The 17,549-nt window shown below is 48.4% G+C and overlaps 7 protein-coding genes across 7 annotated transcripts; 3 read left to right on the top strand and 4 right to left on the bottom strand.

Annotated features, from left to right (window-relative positions):
* The first annotated feature begins 464 nt into the window (after positions 1–464).
* GGI43DRAFT_403635 (aspartic peptidase domain-containing protein) lies at positions 465–2,738 on the top strand. The gene is made up of 3 exons (XM_083205811.1): positions 465–1,239; positions 1,300–2,313; positions 2,364–2,738. The coding sequence occupies exons 1-3, from the start codon at positions 906–908 to the stop codon at positions 2,453–2,455; spliced, it is 1,440 nt and encodes a 479-aa protein (XP_083061352.1). The 5' UTR covers positions 465–905; the 3' UTR covers positions 2,456–2,738.
* Positions 2,739–3,146: 408 nt separating this feature from the next.
* GGI43DRAFT_383269 (pfs domain-containing protein) lies at positions 3,147–6,666 on the top strand (the record flags this gene model as incomplete). Its single annotated transcript, XM_083203362.1, has 4 exons — positions 3,147–4,200; positions 4,256–5,111; positions 5,161–6,337; positions 6,412–6,666. 4 exons carry the CDS (start codon positions 3,147–3,149, stop codon positions 6,664–6,666), a joined length of 3,342 nt encoding a protein of 1,113 aa, XP_083061351.1.
* A 375-nt stretch (positions 6,667–7,041) lies between these two features.
* GGI43DRAFT_383268 (uncharacterized protein) lies at positions 7,042–9,902 on the bottom strand (the record flags this gene model as incomplete). Its single annotated transcript, XM_083203361.1, has 6 exons — positions 7,042–8,645; positions 8,708–8,768; positions 8,820–9,025; positions 9,081–9,156; positions 9,234–9,715; positions 9,773–9,902. The coding sequence occupies 6 exons, from the start codon at positions 9,900–9,902 to the stop codon at positions 7,042–7,044; spliced, it is 2,559 nt and encodes an 852-aa protein (XP_083061350.1).
* Positions 9,903–10,253: 351 nt separating this feature from the next.
* GGI43DRAFT_364116 (Molybdopterin biosynthesis MoaE) lies at positions 10,254–11,485 on the top strand. Its single transcript, XM_083202425.1, has 2 exons — positions 10,254–10,627; positions 10,702–11,485. The coding sequence occupies exons 1-2, from the start codon at positions 10,477–10,479 to the stop codon at positions 11,049–11,051; spliced, it is 501 nt and encodes a 166-aa protein (XP_083061349.1). The 5' UTR covers positions 10,254–10,476; the 3' UTR covers positions 11,052–11,485.
* GGI43DRAFT_364114 (uncharacterized protein) lies at positions 11,124–11,876 on the bottom strand. The gene is made up of 3 exons (XM_083202424.1): positions 11,553–11,876; positions 11,349–11,485; positions 11,124–11,282 (listed from the first exon to the last, which is right to left on the bottom strand). The coding sequence occupies exons 1-3, from the start codon at positions 11,747–11,749 to the stop codon at positions 11,197–11,199; spliced, it is 420 nt and encodes a 139-aa protein (XP_083061348.1). The 5' UTR covers positions 11,750–11,876; the 3' UTR covers positions 11,124–11,196.
* Positions 11,877–12,338: 462 nt separating this feature from the next.
* On the bottom strand, positions 12,339–12,726 carry GGI43DRAFT_364112 (uncharacterized protein). Its single transcript, XM_083202423.1, has 2 exons — positions 12,538–12,726; positions 12,339–12,465 (listed from the first exon to the last, which is right to left on the bottom strand). The coding sequence occupies exons 1-2, from the start codon at positions 12,674–12,676 to the stop codon at positions 12,392–12,394; spliced, it is 213 nt and encodes a 70-aa protein (XP_083061347.1). The 5' UTR covers positions 12,677–12,726; the 3' UTR covers positions 12,339–12,391.
* A 259-nt stretch (positions 12,727–12,985) lies between these two features.
* On the bottom strand, positions 12,986–15,996 carry GGI43DRAFT_364079 (ferric reductase like transmembrane component-domain-containing protein). The gene has a single exon (XM_083202422.1). The coding sequence runs from the start codon at positions 15,668–15,670 to the stop codon at positions 13,172–13,174; it is 2,499 nt and encodes an 832-aa protein (XP_083061346.1). The 5' UTR covers positions 15,671–15,996; the 3' UTR covers positions 12,986–13,171.
* Positions 15,997–17,549: the final 1,553 nt, after the last annotated feature.

Genomic DNA, 17,549 nt, shown 5'->3' with positions numbered 1-17,549 from the left:
AATTAGACCGGCGATTGACTCATCGAGCAGAGCTTTGTTTTGTTAGTTTAGATTGGGTTAGTGGCGCAGCGAGGCACATCCAAAACTAACAAATGATTAGGAAAAAAAAAAGCACATGAAAGGGAAACAAAAAAAAAAAAAAAAAAATAGGGACTCGGAGCGCGTTGGTCTGGTGGAGTTGGGAAGCTCTTCGCGGCAGGTAGACAGCAGCTCCGTCAAAGAGCTGGCCGTTCTGGATCGCTCAAGTGGCGCCTCAGCTCCAGAAGGATTGACGGGTGGCTTATGCTCTGCCAAGCTTGTCGGGCCTGGAATACCATTCATGCTAGCAGTGCTACCCTGATCCTACGCGACACCGTCTGTCGAGCTAGCTGCAGCCAAGGCGCCTTGGCGTTAGGGACGGGTGGCTTCGAGCCTCTCCTGGCTTGGCGGCTGTCTGAGCAGTCACTTTGCTGGACAATGGATGGTGTTGTTGCCCGCAGCAATCCAAGACAGCCACGGCAGTTTCACCACCATCGTGCGATCTAAGAGCGCCGCCACGCCCCAAGATGTTCTATTCTTGTGCTCGCCACGCCGGGTAAAATAGACTCATGGGGCGGCTTTTCGCGAATAGCTCCAGTGGCCGGGGCCTTTTGGGTCACAGGCGTGATATCCCAGCCCAAGGCGGCTCTAGTCTGCTGCACTCGCAGGGATGAGGCGACGAGAAAGAATCGATGGTTTTCAGCTCTTTCGGGCAATCGCCGCAGCCTTAAAATCTATGCTTAAATACAGACAAGAGCCCAAGTCAATTTTTAATTTCCTTTCAGTAACGCGTTTATTCTACACCAGTGGTCCATCTGACACTGGAATTGCTTCCTTCGTCTGTCGCCCCCCCTTGAAATTGGCCTGCGTCTCTTGCGCCATTCACAATGCGTTCCTCTTTGCAGTACGCCTCATTGGCAGGTCTCGTTGCTGCCAGCACAGTCTCTGCGGGCGTTGTCTCTGTTGATTTTGAGAAGCGGTTCCTTGACAGCAATCCGCTCCCTTCATTGCTGCGTCGCGATGGCACGATTGGTCTTGATGCCCTCAACAATCTCACTGGAGGTGGCTACTATGCCGAGTTCAGCGTTGGCACACCGCCCCAGAAGCTGAGCTTTATGCTCGATACTGGTAGCAGTGACACCTGGGTCAACTCGGTAGACGCGGATCTCTGCACAGATTCGCTTATACAGCAGGAAGTTGGAGAGTATTGCTCCAAGCAATGTAAGTCGACCATTACTGAGGCCCTTTCAGGCCACTTAGCTAATATGATTCGTTTCATAGTCGATCAGAGCAAAAGCAAATCCTTCAATTCAACTGGACAGCTCTTCAACATCACCTATCTTGATGGCCGTAACATCAGGGGTAAATATTTCAAAGATACCGTTACTATCGACAATGCCACTATCAAAGGCCAGCAAATGGGCCTGGCTACACGGTCTGTCCGTGGAACAGGCCTTATGGGTCTAGGATTCAGGTCAAATGAGGCGGCTACAATTAAATATCCGACCGTGATCGAAAACATGGTATCTCAAAACATCATCGCCATGCCGGCCTTTAGTCTCTACCTCAACGATCTGCAGACCAACCAGGGTTCTATTCTCTTCGGTGGCGTCGATACCGACAAGTTCCACGGCGGCCTCGCCACTCTGCCCTTTCAGTCGCTGCCTGCATCCGTTTCTAATACTCAGGCTATTGTCATGTATGCCGTTCAGCTGAATGGATTCAACGTAACTGGCCTCGTTACTCCTGCGGTTAACGCTACCGCTGTTCTTGACTCTGGTTCAACCATCAGTCTCCTCCCAGATGCGGTCGTACAGGCTGTTTGGAAACAGTTTGGCGTCATCAACGTCCCAGGCATTCCTATTCCGTTTGTTGACTGCGCCAAGGCAAATCTCAAGGATACGTCTTTCAGCTTCCTGTTTACAAACAAGACAATCCGAGTCCCCATTGATGAAATGGTCATCAACAACTTGGCCGGTGTACAAGACCAGATCTTCTCGGATCCAACCTTGAAACAGGTATTCCAGGGCTGGAGTGGTGTTTGCACGTTCGGCATGGCTTCCATCTCGGATTTCGGTATCTCGTCAAACCAATTTGTCCTTCTTGGAGACACTTTCTTGCGCTCTGCCTATGTCGTGTATGATCTGCAGAACAAGCAGGTTGGCATTGCCCAGGCGACCCTCAACTCGACCAGCAGCTCCATCCTCGAGTTCCAGGCGGGCGCCAAAACTATTCCAGGCCCTGTTTCCACAGGAGCTGACGACTCCGACTCCAGTAACAGCGACTCAGGCAAAGGTAAGACTCTCTCATCCTTGGCGATCCCGACCGTTCTAACGATTCTTCAGGTAATGCCGGCGCTGCGCTGCACCCTGCTTTCTCAGCCGCTATTGCAGGCACAGTCTTTGTGACTCTTTCCATGATTATGAATGCGCTATAAAGAAATAAACAAGTATAGCGAGGTGTTTAGGATATTTTTTTTCTTCTTCTTTTATACAACTAATGGGTGTTACTGAGATGGGTGTGAGAGCACATGGCAGATTTATCGCGATTTTACGGGCCATGATATGAAAATGTTTGAAGTAGGAAACGACTAGAAGCATGGAAACAATGTTGGCTTCTTGGATACGTTGCATAAGTTATGAATTTACCGAATATACCAAGCGCGCATACGGATGAACGCTGAAAAAAACATATAATTTTAATAAAAGACATTTCTGGCACTTACAATTAGATGCGAATCCAGCTTCCTTATTCATAAGCACAAATGTCTGCCCAGCTGTCACTCACTACGTATTAAGGTAGTGCCGGTTACTTCACTTTTAGCGGCCAATTGTTCGGCTTTACTTCCTCGCAGTTGGCTACTAAAAGTTCGACCAATGGGTAGGTAAACACCACCATTATACCCATCATGCACAGGTTGTTTGGGTTCTATTGCATGAATGCCTGACGCAAACAGTAGCGTACTTGATGCCTAACTTGAACAAAACTCAAAGATGCGAATACATGCTCGAATTGCTCTTTCTACCACCTTATGAAATAGGGCTGCCTACGCGGACTCATAGATTACGTTCCCCAGTCAGATAACGACGAAAGATAGAACGGAGGATTCTCCTCCTTCACGTCACGGCATGGCGCTTCCGCGACTTTCAGACCCTCAAAGGTACACTGTTGGCTTGATCACCGCTCTTGACAATGAGCTGGCAGCAGCAACGGCTGTGCTTGATCAAGAGCACCGGAGACCGCAGAACTTTACAAAGCACGCAAAGGACACAAACACTTATACTTGGGGCCAGATTGGAGACCACAATGTTGTCATTGCGTCTTTGGCCGCTGGAAGCTATGGCACCGTATCGGCAGCCACGACCGCCATGAGCATGATCAGCTCTCTTCCACATCTCCGATTCGGACTCATGGTTGGCATTGGGGCTGGCATCCCTAGATTGGCAGAGGAGATTGACATCCGCCTTGGTGATGTCGTCGTTAGCCATCCCATTGGCACAAGCCCAGGAGTCGTCCAGTACGATCTCGGTAAACTACGAAGTGAGGGGAAGATTGAGCGCGTTGGTCACCTCAGCGCACCTCCAGAGGTCCTTTTAAAAGGACTTCAAGCGCTCAAGGCAAGGCACTTTATGGTAGATTCCCAAATACCAGATATTCTGGAGGAAATGATACAGCGCTACCCTAAGATGAAACAGTCAGGAGGGAATGGAACTCCAGGGTTCATCCACCAGGGTATACAAAATGATCGATTATTCGAAGCATCCTCTATTCATAAGTACATTCCAAACCCTCATAGTACATCGTGCACTCAAGACAGAGCGTGTAACGATTGTGATTCCACCAGAGAAATAAAACGACAAGACCGATCTTCCGACCCCATGATTCACTACGGCATCATTGCGTCAGGGGACTTGGTTATAAAGGATGGCGTTTCTCGAGATGAGATATTACACCGCCTCGATGAGAAGTGCATTTGTTTTGAGATGGAAGCAGCTGGACTGATGAACAGTTTTCCTTGCCTGGTCATTAGGGGGATATGTGACTATGCAGATACCCACAAGAACGATCGTTGGTACAATTACGCAGCCGCAACTGCAGCTGCATTTGCGAAGGAACTGTTATATACCATGGATGGGGAGGATGTTAAGAGTGCTCCCCCGATAGAGGAAGTCATTAAACGGCGTTAGTCCCACGAATTTAACCGTTAAGACTTCTAAAGAATGACCGATCCTTCCAGTTAGTGACGAAGTTGCTCGAATGGCGGATAGCAACAAAGAAACACACAGTATTATCCAGACCTTAGACACAAATCATCACCTTAAAGAGCTTCGAGATTGGCTCAAGCCTCCCGATCAATCAGAAAATTATAACAAGGCTTTAAAGGAGCGTCATGGAAGTTCTGGTCAGTGGTTTCTTCACAGTTCGGAATATTCCTCTTGGAAATCTCAGCCAAACTCGTTTCTGTGGCTTCAAGGCATTCCCGGATGTGGCAAGACAATTCTTTCTTCCACCATCATTGAAGATCTAGAAGACAAAAGAGTTCAGAATCTGCTCTACTTCTTCTTCGACTTTACGAAACCAGATAAGCAGTTATTCAACAAGGCCCTCAGCTCGCTCGTCGTACAGCTCTATTGCAAAAACGAGGCTACCCAAAGATATTTAGACTTACTTTATGACGGCTGCGGAAAGCAAAATTCTCAGCCAAGTGTTGATGCGCTCTACATGACGCTCCAGAATATGTTGCAACAGGCTGGTGAAGTCCACATAATCCTTGACGCGCTTGATGAGTGCAAGAAGCGCAAAGAATATCCAACCGGAGGCCTCTTGACATCGATAAAAGCTTTGGCAACACCCCAACAGACGAATATTCGCCTCTTAGTTACAAGTCGTCCTGAACAAGATATCATGTCCTCTATCGAATCATGGGCTCGCAATCAGGATATTATCCCCATTCAGAGTGAGAAAGTCGCGGATGATATACGTGCATACATTAAAGAAAGAGTTCGAGATAATAAAGGTATGGAGAGATGGAGTAAGCAGCCTGAAATTCAAGACGAAATTGAAACAGAACTGTCAAATAAGGCAAATGGAATGTGAGCATTTCATTATAGCTTTACACATGAGTCTACTAATATAACATAGGTTTCGTTGGGTTGCATGCCAGCTCGATGCACTCGAAGATTGTTGTGATTATCCGCTCTTACGGAACGCACTCAGCTCCCTACCTAAGGATTTAGATGAGACATATTCTCAGATCTTAGCAAACTTACCTCGCGAGCATGAACATTATACAAGACGGCTCCTGCAATTTTTATTATTCTCCGAACGTCCATTGACTATCAAAGAAGCCGTTGACATAATTGCCGTGGATATGGCCACTAGCCCTCGATTTGATCCAAAAAATAGAATGCCAGTCCCAATGGAGATTGCAAGATACTGCTCTAGCTTGGCTGTATTGACTCGGAAAAATGAAGAGGCAACACAGGAACTGCAGCTGGCGCACATGTCAGTCAAAGACTACCTATTGTCTAATAAAGTACAGCAAAGGTTTGCCAAAGACTTCGAAGAAGTGACTGCTAGAGCCTCCATCGCACAGGTATGCCTTGCGTACTTACTGGAGCTAGGCAAAATCCCTCGAACAGAACTGTCTCAACATTCATACTGGTTGGCGCAATATTCTGCCCAATATTGGATGGATCATGCTGCTATAGGAGAGACTGGCGGCGAACAAGTCTGTGCACTCATTGCAGACTTTTTCGCCTGCGAGGGTGCTCAGAAAAATTGCTATATGCTTTGCGACCCTGACATTCCATTTCCAAGCATCGAATTTCGGATTCCGTCCGTAATCGCGCCACCTATATATTACGCGTCACTCGGTGGCTTATACTCGTCAGTGCGGCTACTGCTGGACAAGAATGCCAACATTAATGCTCGAGATGGTAGATGGGGCAATGCCCTTCAGGCTGCTTCACATAAAGGACACGATCGGATAGTCCAGATGCTACTTGACAAGAATGTTGACGTTAATGCTCAAGGTGGTGAACATGGCAATGCCCTTCAGGCTGCTTCACATAAAGGACACGATCGGATAGTCCAGATGCTGCTTGATAAAAATGCCGACGTTAATGCTCAAGGCGGATATTTAGGAAATGCCCTGCAGGCTGCTTCATATAAAGGACACGAGAAAATAGTTCAGATGCTGCTGGACAAGAATGCCGACATCAATGCCCAAAGCGGATATTTAGGAAATGCCCTGCAGGCTGCTTCATATGAAGGACACGATCGGATAGTCCAGATGCTGCTTGACAAAAATGCCGACGTAATGCTCAAGGCGGATATTTAGGAAATGCCCTGCAGGCTGCTTCATATGAAGGACACGATCGGATAGTTCAGATGCTGCTTGACAAAAATGCCGACGTTAATGCTCAAGGCGGTATATACGGCAATGCTTTATGCGCTGCATCATATCAAGGATGCGAGAAAATAGTCCAGATGCTGCTTGATAAGAATGCCGACGTTAATGCTCAAGGCAGTGGATATCCCACTGCTCTTCAGATTGCGTCAGTTGGAGGGCATAAAAAGATAGTCCAGATGCTGCTGGACAAGGTCAACGAAGCGAAACCTGAGGACGAAATTGCCGTAGAGTAATTACACTTATAGCTTGATTTCAGCCTTGACGTTATGGGTAACACTTACATGCAATGCCAGAGAGGAAGCCGGTTTCGCATCTAGTTGTACACCGCAGCTTTTCTACAGAAAACTATTCGTATAGTCCTCGAGCATTATTTGATGAGAAGGGCTTCTACTTTGGGTATCAAACATAGCCTAGAAAATAACAAGGAAAGTAATAGCGGAAAAGTATTTTGCCAAAGAAGTAGCTGTTAATTATAGCTATCGAATATTGTTGATATTTTCAAACAAACGCCTTTATGTATGCAGGAGCATATCCACTAAGCTCTGATTCTCCAATACCTCATCCCTATCATTGCCTCCCAGCCTCTACCAATCATATCCACCGTCTTTCTACTCGTCCTTCTGCTCGCCATTCTTCTCATCCTTCTTTCCACCAAACTCGTTGAAAAACCGCTCTCTCGCCAGGTCGTTCACAGCATTCATATAACCTTGGCGATCATTGAGTGTCCTGCTCTCTCCATAAGCCTGTGCGTTGCCTAGATTGGCGCCCTCAGCTCCGAGGCCGACGCCCTCCCGATATACGTTGGTGACGATACTCTCAGTACGTCCCTCAGCATTAGCACCCAAGCCAGTGCCAGTGGTCCAACCCATCTTAGCAAGCATACCGGCACCCTTGGACTGTACCGGAGCTTTTTCTTGAGCCGGAGTCTTGGCCTGGTCCTTCTGAGACCCTGGAGTGCCTTTATCGCTTGAGGTAGGCAAAGGCTTTTTGGGCTGATTCCACTGCTCACGCCGCTCCTTGGCTCTGTCACGATATACTGGTGCCGTAGAGTTGGCATTATCGTCTGCTTCAGCTTGCGTTCGCGGCTGGATACCCCGTTTTGCCAATCTTTCTAACGCATTTTTGATAGACTGCTCATCTTGCAGCTTTTCTGCATGTAGCTGCGAACCTTCATGGCGACCTAATTCGTCCAATGACTTGAATTTACGCATGCAAAGAAGACATTGAAGCTTCTCTCGGTCCCCGTATGGAGTGATTGGCTTTTCGGCTTTGGTTGTCGTATCAGACTTGCTCGGAGAGGTGTTATCATCCTTCTGCTCGATTGATGGAAGTGGAGGTGCTGCATCTGTGGGAGGTGCTGGAGGCGGTAATGAAGGCGGCGGAGGATCAGTAGCTTGCATGGATGTTCCAGTAAATGAAAACTTGATGGGTGCTGCCTTGGAGCTCTTTGGGGGTGGTGGAGGTGGTTTTGCTGCTGCTGTGCCACCAGGTTCATTTACATGGATCTCTTCATGCTTCTTTTGCCACATGGCCATGTGGCCAGCCATGGCTGGGGCCGATTTTTTAAGCGTAGCACCCAGAGGATCGTCTGCCTTTCTCTTCTTTACCTTTTTGCCACTGTCTTGCTCGCCGCCTTTGGGTTCTCCGTTTCCTGTGGGATTTTCAGGAGACTCAGCTGCTACAATCTTTTGACTGGGATATGCTCGCAGATCGCGGTATCTAACAAGCAGAGCAGGGTTGAATAAAGGATTGAAGGAGAATCGTTCTGTATCAGGCATAACCTGACGATCTTCAGGAATAAACACTCCCATGTGAATATGAGATACGGTAACGGCACAAGCCGAAACAGTAAAGGATGGTAACAGCTTGATTTTGGCCATAGCATCGACGGCATCTTGCAGAGTCCAAAATTCAGCAAAGCCATACTTGGCCGACTCCTCAGTATTGGGATCGCGCATCAAGAATACGCGGTGGAGCGATCCTGGGCGTGCGCCAGTTCGAGCAGCACGATCAGCTGGGGCAGTTGATTGCAGCTTTGAGCCCGATGCCAGCTTCTGACTGGCTGCATCGGGCTTTTCAAGCTCAAGTCGCTTCATATCCGCAGCAAACATGTCCTCATTAACGAATGCAGGTAGGGGATAAACTACCAGGATCTGGGTAGGTGCATCACCCGCATCAGCCGCTGGATTTAGACTTAGTTGCATTGCTGATGCTAAGAATAATATACGTCGTTAGTTGTGAGATGCCGTTATGAGCATGTATTCAAAAACATACAAGATGGTAACGCGCCGCACCGCTTGCACTTGGTACGGGAAGAATAGTTGCTGAATCCGCACTGCGTACATCTTAGTTATGGCTCCGGCCATTGTAGCAAAGATAGTCTTACAGGTTGGCAGACCCATTGGCCACCGCCAGAAACACGCGCTTCTGTGTCATCTCTGCGATGGGCAAAGTGGATATAGGCACTAATCTTGCCATCTGGAGCATCATCAGTTGTGTGAGGCAGAGTGATACGGACTTTTGGGAAGTTTTCATTAACAAAGGCGGCTGCATGGTCAACATCCTCAAATTGAATGAAAGCCCTGCGTTTTCCTTTGCGTGAGTTAGTAAAATGCTCTCACGACATAGAATCAGAAGATAGGAATACCTTTGGCATGAGTTATCCGGACGTCGACCAAGGGCAAGTCGTCTGAGATGCAGCTCTGGACAATGCTCTCTCGTAGCTGGATCCACGCTATTGTTAGACATTCGTTACGTCCTGTTGTTCTCTTCTTCGGTATGCTCTTCAAACAGTACGGACCTCAACTGCGTCTATCTTGCTAGGCAGCCCTTCAAAGATAACGGTGTCGCTGGGTGGGCCAGCTTCTCTCAATCGGCCGCCGTCGAAGCCAGGACTGCGAGAGCGACTTCTGCTGTAGTAATCTCTGTGCGGTGACCGGGAGTTGTATGGTCGCCTATCGCGATAGGACGGGGAAGTATAATCGTTGCCTCTGGCTTGTTCATTACGTCCACGGTGATAGTCATCGTTATACATTCTGCCCTGGTTGTCACGGCTCCAGTCATGAGGGCTCAGGTCTCGCCTTGGGCGCGCATCATGAGCGTCTCGATAGCCCCCAGCACGATCTGCATTGTAGGGATGCTGTGAATAGGGCCTGGAGCGATGGTCGCGCCGGTCCCACGCGCTGTCGTGCATGTCGTCGTCCCTGGATGGAGACTGTGAATAGCCTCGTTGACCCGTGGGCAAGTTAGCCGTCAAGCTCAATTCATCTGCCAAAGTGTGCCCTGTAGCTGGAGTGGAGGCTTTTCAAGCTCCTATGAGTGCGCGGGCCGTGTCTTTACCCTGCCGCGATTGTTGGTAGTCGTCGTCCGGCTGCTGCTGGAAGTCTCTTGATCGAGAATAGCGAGGATCGCGATGGCGTTCTCGGTCTCTGCCCCGGTCTGGGGATCGTGCGTGATGGTCGTCGCGCATAACGACGGAGGGCAATCAAAGCACAATATATAGAGGGCGTAAGATATGGATATAGGCGAAGGAATCAAAAAGAAATGCAGCAGAAGAAATGGGGAGTAAAAAGGGTTAGCGATGGCTTGGTCGAGCAAGGCTGAAGACAAGGGAACAAGCCATTGGTGGGATGTATTAGTATATCGATTTCATAGCTGGCGGCTCGACGTTAATGGAATGCCCAGAAACCTTAAGAGCTGAACGCTGACTCAGCCTCGCTCTGTTCCGGTGGGGAGGTCTCTTGTCACCCCTCACCTACATATTGGTGCAAGGTACATACTTGGCCCAAAGCCGTCTGGACTGCGCTTAAACCTTTGCAAACAGCTTGTAATTGAGTTATACTTTTGAAGATAATCATCTCTGTTATATCTCTTTTACACGTCCTTAAATCACATCTTCTTCTCAATATATATACTTTATTTGCATTTTTTGGGAGGAACTGTCGAGCGCTTGTTTTCGCAGCATCTCTTATTGATTGTCACTTGTCTCAGATCTCTGATACTGTCTCACTCTTTTCAGTAGTGAGCTTCATTCGCCACCAGCCATGGGAGACATCAAAGACGGCGACACAAATGAAATATGGGAGATGTCGGAGGAGAACTGTTATGTGGGATTAAGGCATGATTACCTCAATATCCAAGAGGTGATAGACAAGGTCCGCAGCCCCATGGCAGGGGCAATCGTCTTATTCGCAGGTTGGTTGTGGAATATTCTCATCTCAGATAGCATACGCTCCAAATGACTCACATTGATAACACTTTCTTCACAGGAACCACAAGAGACAACTTTGCCGGGAAACCGGTAAAGGAACTTCAGTATACAGCCTACAACAAACTAGCATTAAGATCAATGTTGGCTATCTGCAAAGACATCCTCAACAAGCATGGACTCAAAGGGATCTCTATGGTTCATCGTTTAGGCACTGTACCCATAGGTGAAGAAAGCATTCTCATCGCAGTCTCATCACCGCACAGACAAGCAGCGTGGCGGGCCGGAGAAGAAGCTCTAGAAGCATGCAAATCAAGGGTAGAGGTATGGAAGAGAGAAGAGTTTGAGGGCGAAGAAGGCATCTGGAGGGCAAACCGAGATGGCGCAATGGGACAAAAGGTGGATTCATGAGCATAAGTGAACTTTCTTCTATTTTTTTATTCATCTTGGAAATGTTTCCTCTTGCGCTGTCATCTATTAGCATACGAGATATTCGTATTCTTTAAACTCGCTAGTTAATTCCAAACCACGACCACCAGTCATAACCTTTTATCTCTCATTTCTCGTATACCGGCAACGGCTCTTTTATATACTCAAACGGACAAAGTGGTGGGTGATTCGTATCTCGCCTTCCAAGCATTACTATCAAATAGAACAACACGTTAGCGCATCAACACAGACATGTGAATTTGGCTCGGAATTCCCTACCAATATGGCTGCTGTACACTTCTGAGAAGGTCTGAGCCGCTCCCACGCCCACAGCAGCAACGTTCTCCGTCAGGGCTGACGGGTAAACGACGATGCCATACTCGGCATGAAGAATCTTCCAAAAATCAGCTGGAAGTCTAGAACAAATAACATTCACAAGTCAGCAATCAGCATCAATGTCGGTGGAATGGTAGCTTAGCGCACTTGTATTGTCCTGATTTGATACATCCGTGCACAAACACGCAAACCGTCTCCAGCATCACCATTCCTTCTTTGACAGCATTATTGAGCTCTGTATCTGTCCACTCGTATATTCTCTGTAGCCTTTGTTCTGAACAGCGCGTCGCAATGGACCACCCTTTCTCCATCTTCTTTAGCACGCCTTCGTCGTAGTCGAACATGGTGTCGAGCGAGACGATAAACTGGTAATATCCAACGCCGATTAAACGCTCCTTTTAGTCAAAAATAAGGAAATTTTGAGGCCTAGCAAGAAATTTATATGCAAGTATTTTTGCTTTATGGTATCTGTGTTAGGGATGTAGATTTAATGCAGCAGGAAGCTTTGCAGTGAACCACGGTCGGCCTATATATGACGACAATGCCGCTAGCCATCAAGGTGCCCGGCAAGTTCAATGGGGTACACGGAAAGTTCAACACTCGCCTTCAGACTGCCTATTATTCACGACTCATGCCATCAAGGTAGTAAGTTTGACTAATTTGAAGGGAAATAAAAAGCGTATGATCTTCAAAGAAAAAAATTGCCACAAACGGAAGTATCACCCTTTGTTTTCAAGCTTGATAGGTAGCCCGCACATGCTGAGATAGAAAAGCTTTTGTATATTTTTTCTTTCCCTATAGCAGTGTCATTAAGGCTTTATCACGACATTAGTATCAAAGAAATTTCCCCAGCGGAAATAAAAGCTTATGAGGCTGAATCATGGCTGCCAAATTGATATGAGGCGCAATAAGACTTCAGTCGCATAAAGACCGTGATTCGACAGCAGGTTTCTCCGCACCAGTCCGAGTGTAAACTTTAAGAGTAGTTACTTGCAGACTTTGATCTTATGCCACTTGAGGCAGGAACGTGAACAACACTCTTTGTCAGCCTTGCATGACGCTGTCAGAGTAAAGCTTAGTTAGAAGCTGTCTATAGGTGCCTTGATAATCGCTGTAGTGCAATGACTCTTACTAAGACGAGGACGGCAGGAGTTTTCAGCATTCTCAGCGTCAATAATCCCATCTCCAGCCTGTTGGACACCGGGACTTGGCCTGGTCAAGATGGGAGCCAGAAGAGCGGCGAGGACGACAAAGATATTCAAGAATTGCATTTTTTACTACATTCGCTTTAGCTATTAAGCATAGGGTAGGTAGGCGTGCGGATGGATAGAAGTGAGCAAATATTTGGAAAATAGACTTGTACTCCTAAGAAGACCTAACTTTTTATTCAACTGCGAGATATAGGAGTCATCTGAACACAGAGGTGCAAAAGAAGACATATTTAACGATCATGACGTCTCACTACAGTTGTGCTACTATTAGTGACCAGCCTATATTATATGTTCATATTACGCTTGCTGTAATGTTAACAACTTGTATGACCATTGATTTACTCAAGAAGCAAGTAAAGAGAAGAAAGATAAGAGATTAATATACTCAATTAGGAACAAAAAATGAAACTATGTGTTCGCTGCTATGTACAAGTGGTATCTCAGTGGCTCTCTAGCCTATCATAACTTCAAAGAAAATATACATCAGTCATTATCCTCCACCCCAATCATTTTTATATCTACAAATACACTTAAGAGGACGCTGAATCTATAGATCTATAGAGCGTAATTCTCCGTATGCAAAAATATTTCTTCCAGCTCATCATCGCCCCAAATTTCCGCTTGAAGTTTCGCCACTGTATTAGCCACACCGACTCTCATTGTCGGGGGTCCACAGACGAAGACGGCGGTCCTGCGGCCAAGGATACCTCTACCCTCTGGTCCACCAGTAGCCCATTGCTTGAGCATGTATCCGAGTTCGGGCCGGCCGTACTCAATGGTCCAGCCGTCCTCAGTGATTTGCTGTGGCATAGGAAACGCGGATCGCATAAGGTTCTTTTGGAACTCGGTGGGAGTTTCTGGGAACCCAAAGTCAAACCCGGCGGGTGGGCCAAAGGTAGATACGGGACGCTCGCTAGCTCCAACGGGAATATTAGAATTGTATAAATGCGCGAGCTCCGGAACTGGGATAGGATGAACTGGGACAGGTTGGATCTCCTGCGCCGGGTCCTGTTGCTTTTTGTCCTCGGGATAACCATTTTCGTTGAGATTTTGATCGAAGCTATCTTCAGATGCAACAGTTTGATTTATGGTCGACGTTTCAGAAGGGAGGTTAGGTGGAGGTGGATATTGATGAGGCTGTAAGAATTTTTGGTGTGGAAGTGCGGTAATGCGATCCTCATTCTCAGCTCGAAGTTCGCGCTCTCGTTCTGGATCACCCATTGCCTCGGCCTGAATAAAAGCCGAATTTCGCTTTGAGGCAATTCCTGCGACAAAGCCATCAAGTTTATCGTGGAGCTTATGAGTCAAAGCTCGGCTAGCTCCCCCATTGATGGGCGCAGTCATTTGCTGCCCTAGTCGATTTCGTACTGCTCCAGTGACGAAGAACTTGCAGCTTACGCTCTCAGGAGGCGCAGACTCACGGCAGATGCGCAGCTCTTCTCGGAACCAGTCCATGTCTTCCATCTTTTTCATAGCCCAAACAACTACAACTTTTCTGCTGATGGCCTTGCCATCACGCATCCGTTTCACCAGGTAGAGAAGCTGAGAAATCAGTGAAGTAATGCCACTTCCACCTGCAATGAGAATACAGGTGTCAAAGGCAGCCAGATCACGCGTCATGCCGCCATATGGACCATCTAAAAACGCACGGTATGTATGAAAAGGACCCTTCTCGATTGCTGTTTCCAAGACCTTGCGAGTAAAGCCTCCATAGGCTTTGAAAAGGAGAATGCAATCTCGGTAGTTTTCTCCATACTCGGAAGGGAAATCTTCACTGCAGAGAGATGAAATAGTGAAGGGGTGGTTGTCGAAGAAGGAAATGCCAGGCATTCGAAGATAGACATACTGACCGGGCTTCCATCGCATCTGAGTAGGTATAGTGACTTTGATGGCATTCTCAGCCATTAGGGTAATGGCAGCCTCATCACCGACCATGAAAGATAACCGTCCTGGCTTGGCCCAGTTCAGTTTGAAGAGTCGCGCGATGTTGCAAGCCCCCCATATGGCTACAGTCACATAGAGATAGTCCCAGGTCATGAGACGGTTTTTGGTATGCCAGAACAATACTCCAACGTAGAGAATGCCGACCGGAACATGGCACAAGACAAACAATTCGTAGGCGACTCTCCGGATCCAAGGGAACGAGGTCACACATAGCCAAATCAATGGCACTATGCAGGCAATACCAGTACCGTATATAACGCCGCTACCAGGTGGGAAAGTCGAGGCCCAAACGGACATTCCGTTATCATCCCACACAGGTTGAATATAGAAAGGAATCATGTGAACCAGGGCCAGAAATAAGGCAATGTAGCTGAGCCATCGGTGAAATACATTCAATCGCTCCGGCCCAATGCCAAGAAACAAGGTCAATAAATTCGACTTCATGCTCGTCGCGACAATCCATGGAGTCAACGCCACGGAAAGCATACCAGCCCTGATCGCCACAGGCGGCGCTCCAAATCGAATGCTCTCCCAATAAAGCGGCTGCTGTAAAAATGTATAAAGGGTGACGAAAGCAAAGGCGATGAACGTTGCCGTCAGGACCGCAAGCGACGAGAAGGTGAACCGAAACTTTCCGATGACAATATCTGGAATAGATCGATAAAATACCCATCGAAACAAAGCTAAAGTGTCGTTTACAAATCCAATGGAAGAGAAGTGCGCTTTCGGGCGAAACTTCTTCTCGCCTATATGGTTACCCTCGGTGAAGAACTCCTCGGCTGTGCCAGAGCGAATCGCAGACATGACAAACTCCGCGTCAACATTGTAAGTATCTCGATAGTGAGCCTCTACTTGTTGCTTGTAAATGGCTTGCCGAATCTTGTCCTGCCAATAGTGCCACACGCGAACCAAGAATACGCAGCCCGAGAGTGCGGCTGCGAAATAGGTCCATCCAAGAGCATATTTGCCGGCCTTGGCCCAAGGATCGACAGTATTCGCCTGGACGAGGCCCGGCGGGCTTGTAGGAGTCAAGGGAATCAGTATCCGCTTGACAACATCGGAAACGCTTCGCGTGGCCTGGGTGGTGAGCTCCTCCACCTGGGGTGCCATTATGGCCAGCTGAGTCGCTTCAGCTGCGCCGTAGCAAAGTGGTGATGAGGCGCAGGGAGTTGGAGTAGGACGTGGTGGTAGTATCACTCAGCGCCTGTGTGGGATGCAAGTAATGGGAAGGCTTGCGGTTTCAAACTGGGCCAAGGAGAGCGAATGCTTCTATCGCATGACAGCCGCCTGGGCGCTTACAGCCACCGATCAACGATCAGCGATCAGGACGGACTTGCTGCCGTAAACGAGTGGCAATCAAGCAGCAGCGCGCTCTGCAGTCATAACGAGGAGTGCCAGACTTCTCGAAATGAGCAACGCCAGCAGTAAGCGAAAGAGCTTCAGCAGCGTGATTGTGAAGATTGATCAACAACTGATGAACAGTGGGGGGCTAAAATGCGGCGGCCCGTGAGGATATAAAGCACAGACATCACTCCTACAGCTTCCTAGCTCCTCCCTGCACTCGGCATGGGCAAGTGACACAAGGGTTTTTAAGTCGGTGGATCACACTAACGATAGATTGCCGCAAGTGGTAATGCCCATTGTAATGGCGGGCGACAAGCGGCGGATCAGATACGAACGACCATCAGGTGTTGGTGATGTGCCATATTGCATGTGAGCGGGGAATGGAACGATAGCCAAAGACTGTGACAACTCGATTCAATCAATCGGAGAGTCCGGTCAAAGGAGAAGGTAAAAAACTGCACATGAAGAACGGGAAGCACATCGACCCGCGGCTCGGCAGGCCGCGAGATTGGTCGCCTGGTGGCTGACTTTTGTGCATCCGGGGGTGACCACGCCGAGGTGGGCAAATTGGCGCGGCCCAGTGTGACAGGCGAGGTGATGAACAAGGCAGCATGCAGGTCAATCCACGGGCGTAGCTCCGGAATACAGACATGGTGTGCCCCAAGTCAGGCAAAGACAGGTACTGCTGCTACGACAAGTAGTAATCAGTGGAACTTGCTAGCGACTGGTGGGGGCGGTTGGCCTCTTCTCGGCAGACGATTGATGCTCGAGCAAGGATTCGTCTGCACTGCACTGCACTGCACAAGCACGGGCGGAAGCTAGCGAGGGATCGATTCATGGTATAAATTCTTCGTCCAAAGTCGAGCTGTGGTTGATCCTCTTCGGCTAGCATTTGGCCTCCGATTTTGCTGACGAATACCCATGGATATCGGTTACGACCCCGTTTTGATGAAGTAGGCTCCGAGACATTTCAAAGGACACAGTACTGGCTATGAACTCGAACCATTCTCTGCCGCCAGGAAAACGCGTCCTTGCTTGCCAAGCAAAGACAGTGCAGCAAAGGCAATCACGAACTCGTAGCCACCAAGATCAAAGTCCCTTCTCTCCCAATTAGGGAATTAGCCCTCAAATGACTTAAATGAGGGGGGAGCTCCGATCCGAGGATTGGGCCACTCACGAGCTCGAATAGCTGCAAATCGAAGACTGTTTGGACAAGTAAAAAACGGCGTTGGAGGGCTGTTGGTGACGAGCTCAGCGAGCTATATGCACTCTGCACTGTGATTCGACGGGCGGCACTCGGTTGGAGGGGCCCTGTCTTGGACAGGGCGGCAAGCTGGGGCGTATGATTCGCTGCTCAGCTTAGAGGGACGGCAGCGGATTCAGCAAACGGGGGTGCGGGGACAGGGAACAAGGCCGCCAATTTTCCTCATAATGAGCTCTTTGTCAGGAACAAGCGCGCCTGTAGTGTAGAGAGCATCCTTTGCTTGGCGCGGTCTGGCTGTTTGCAGGAGATGGCGTCTCTCTCAGGGCTGCCTAATTACTGTTGCCGCTGCCGCTGCCGCCCGTTAATGGGATATCGTGCATCGCTCGGGAAATTCTTCTCCTGAATGCCTTACTATTGTGCGAGAATCATCCGATCATGGTA

This window comes from Trichoderma evansii, assembly GCF_050947405.1.
Source record: "Trichoderma evansii strain SZMC 28006 chromosome Unknown GGI43scaffold_8, whole genome shotgun sequence".
Taxonomy (NCBI): Eukaryota; Fungi; Ascomycota; class Sordariomycetes; order Hypocreales; family Hypocreaceae; genus Trichoderma; species Trichoderma evansii.
The sequence above is the reverse complement of the archived record's forward strand: the minus strand, read 5'-3'. Positions and strand labels throughout refer to the sequence as shown.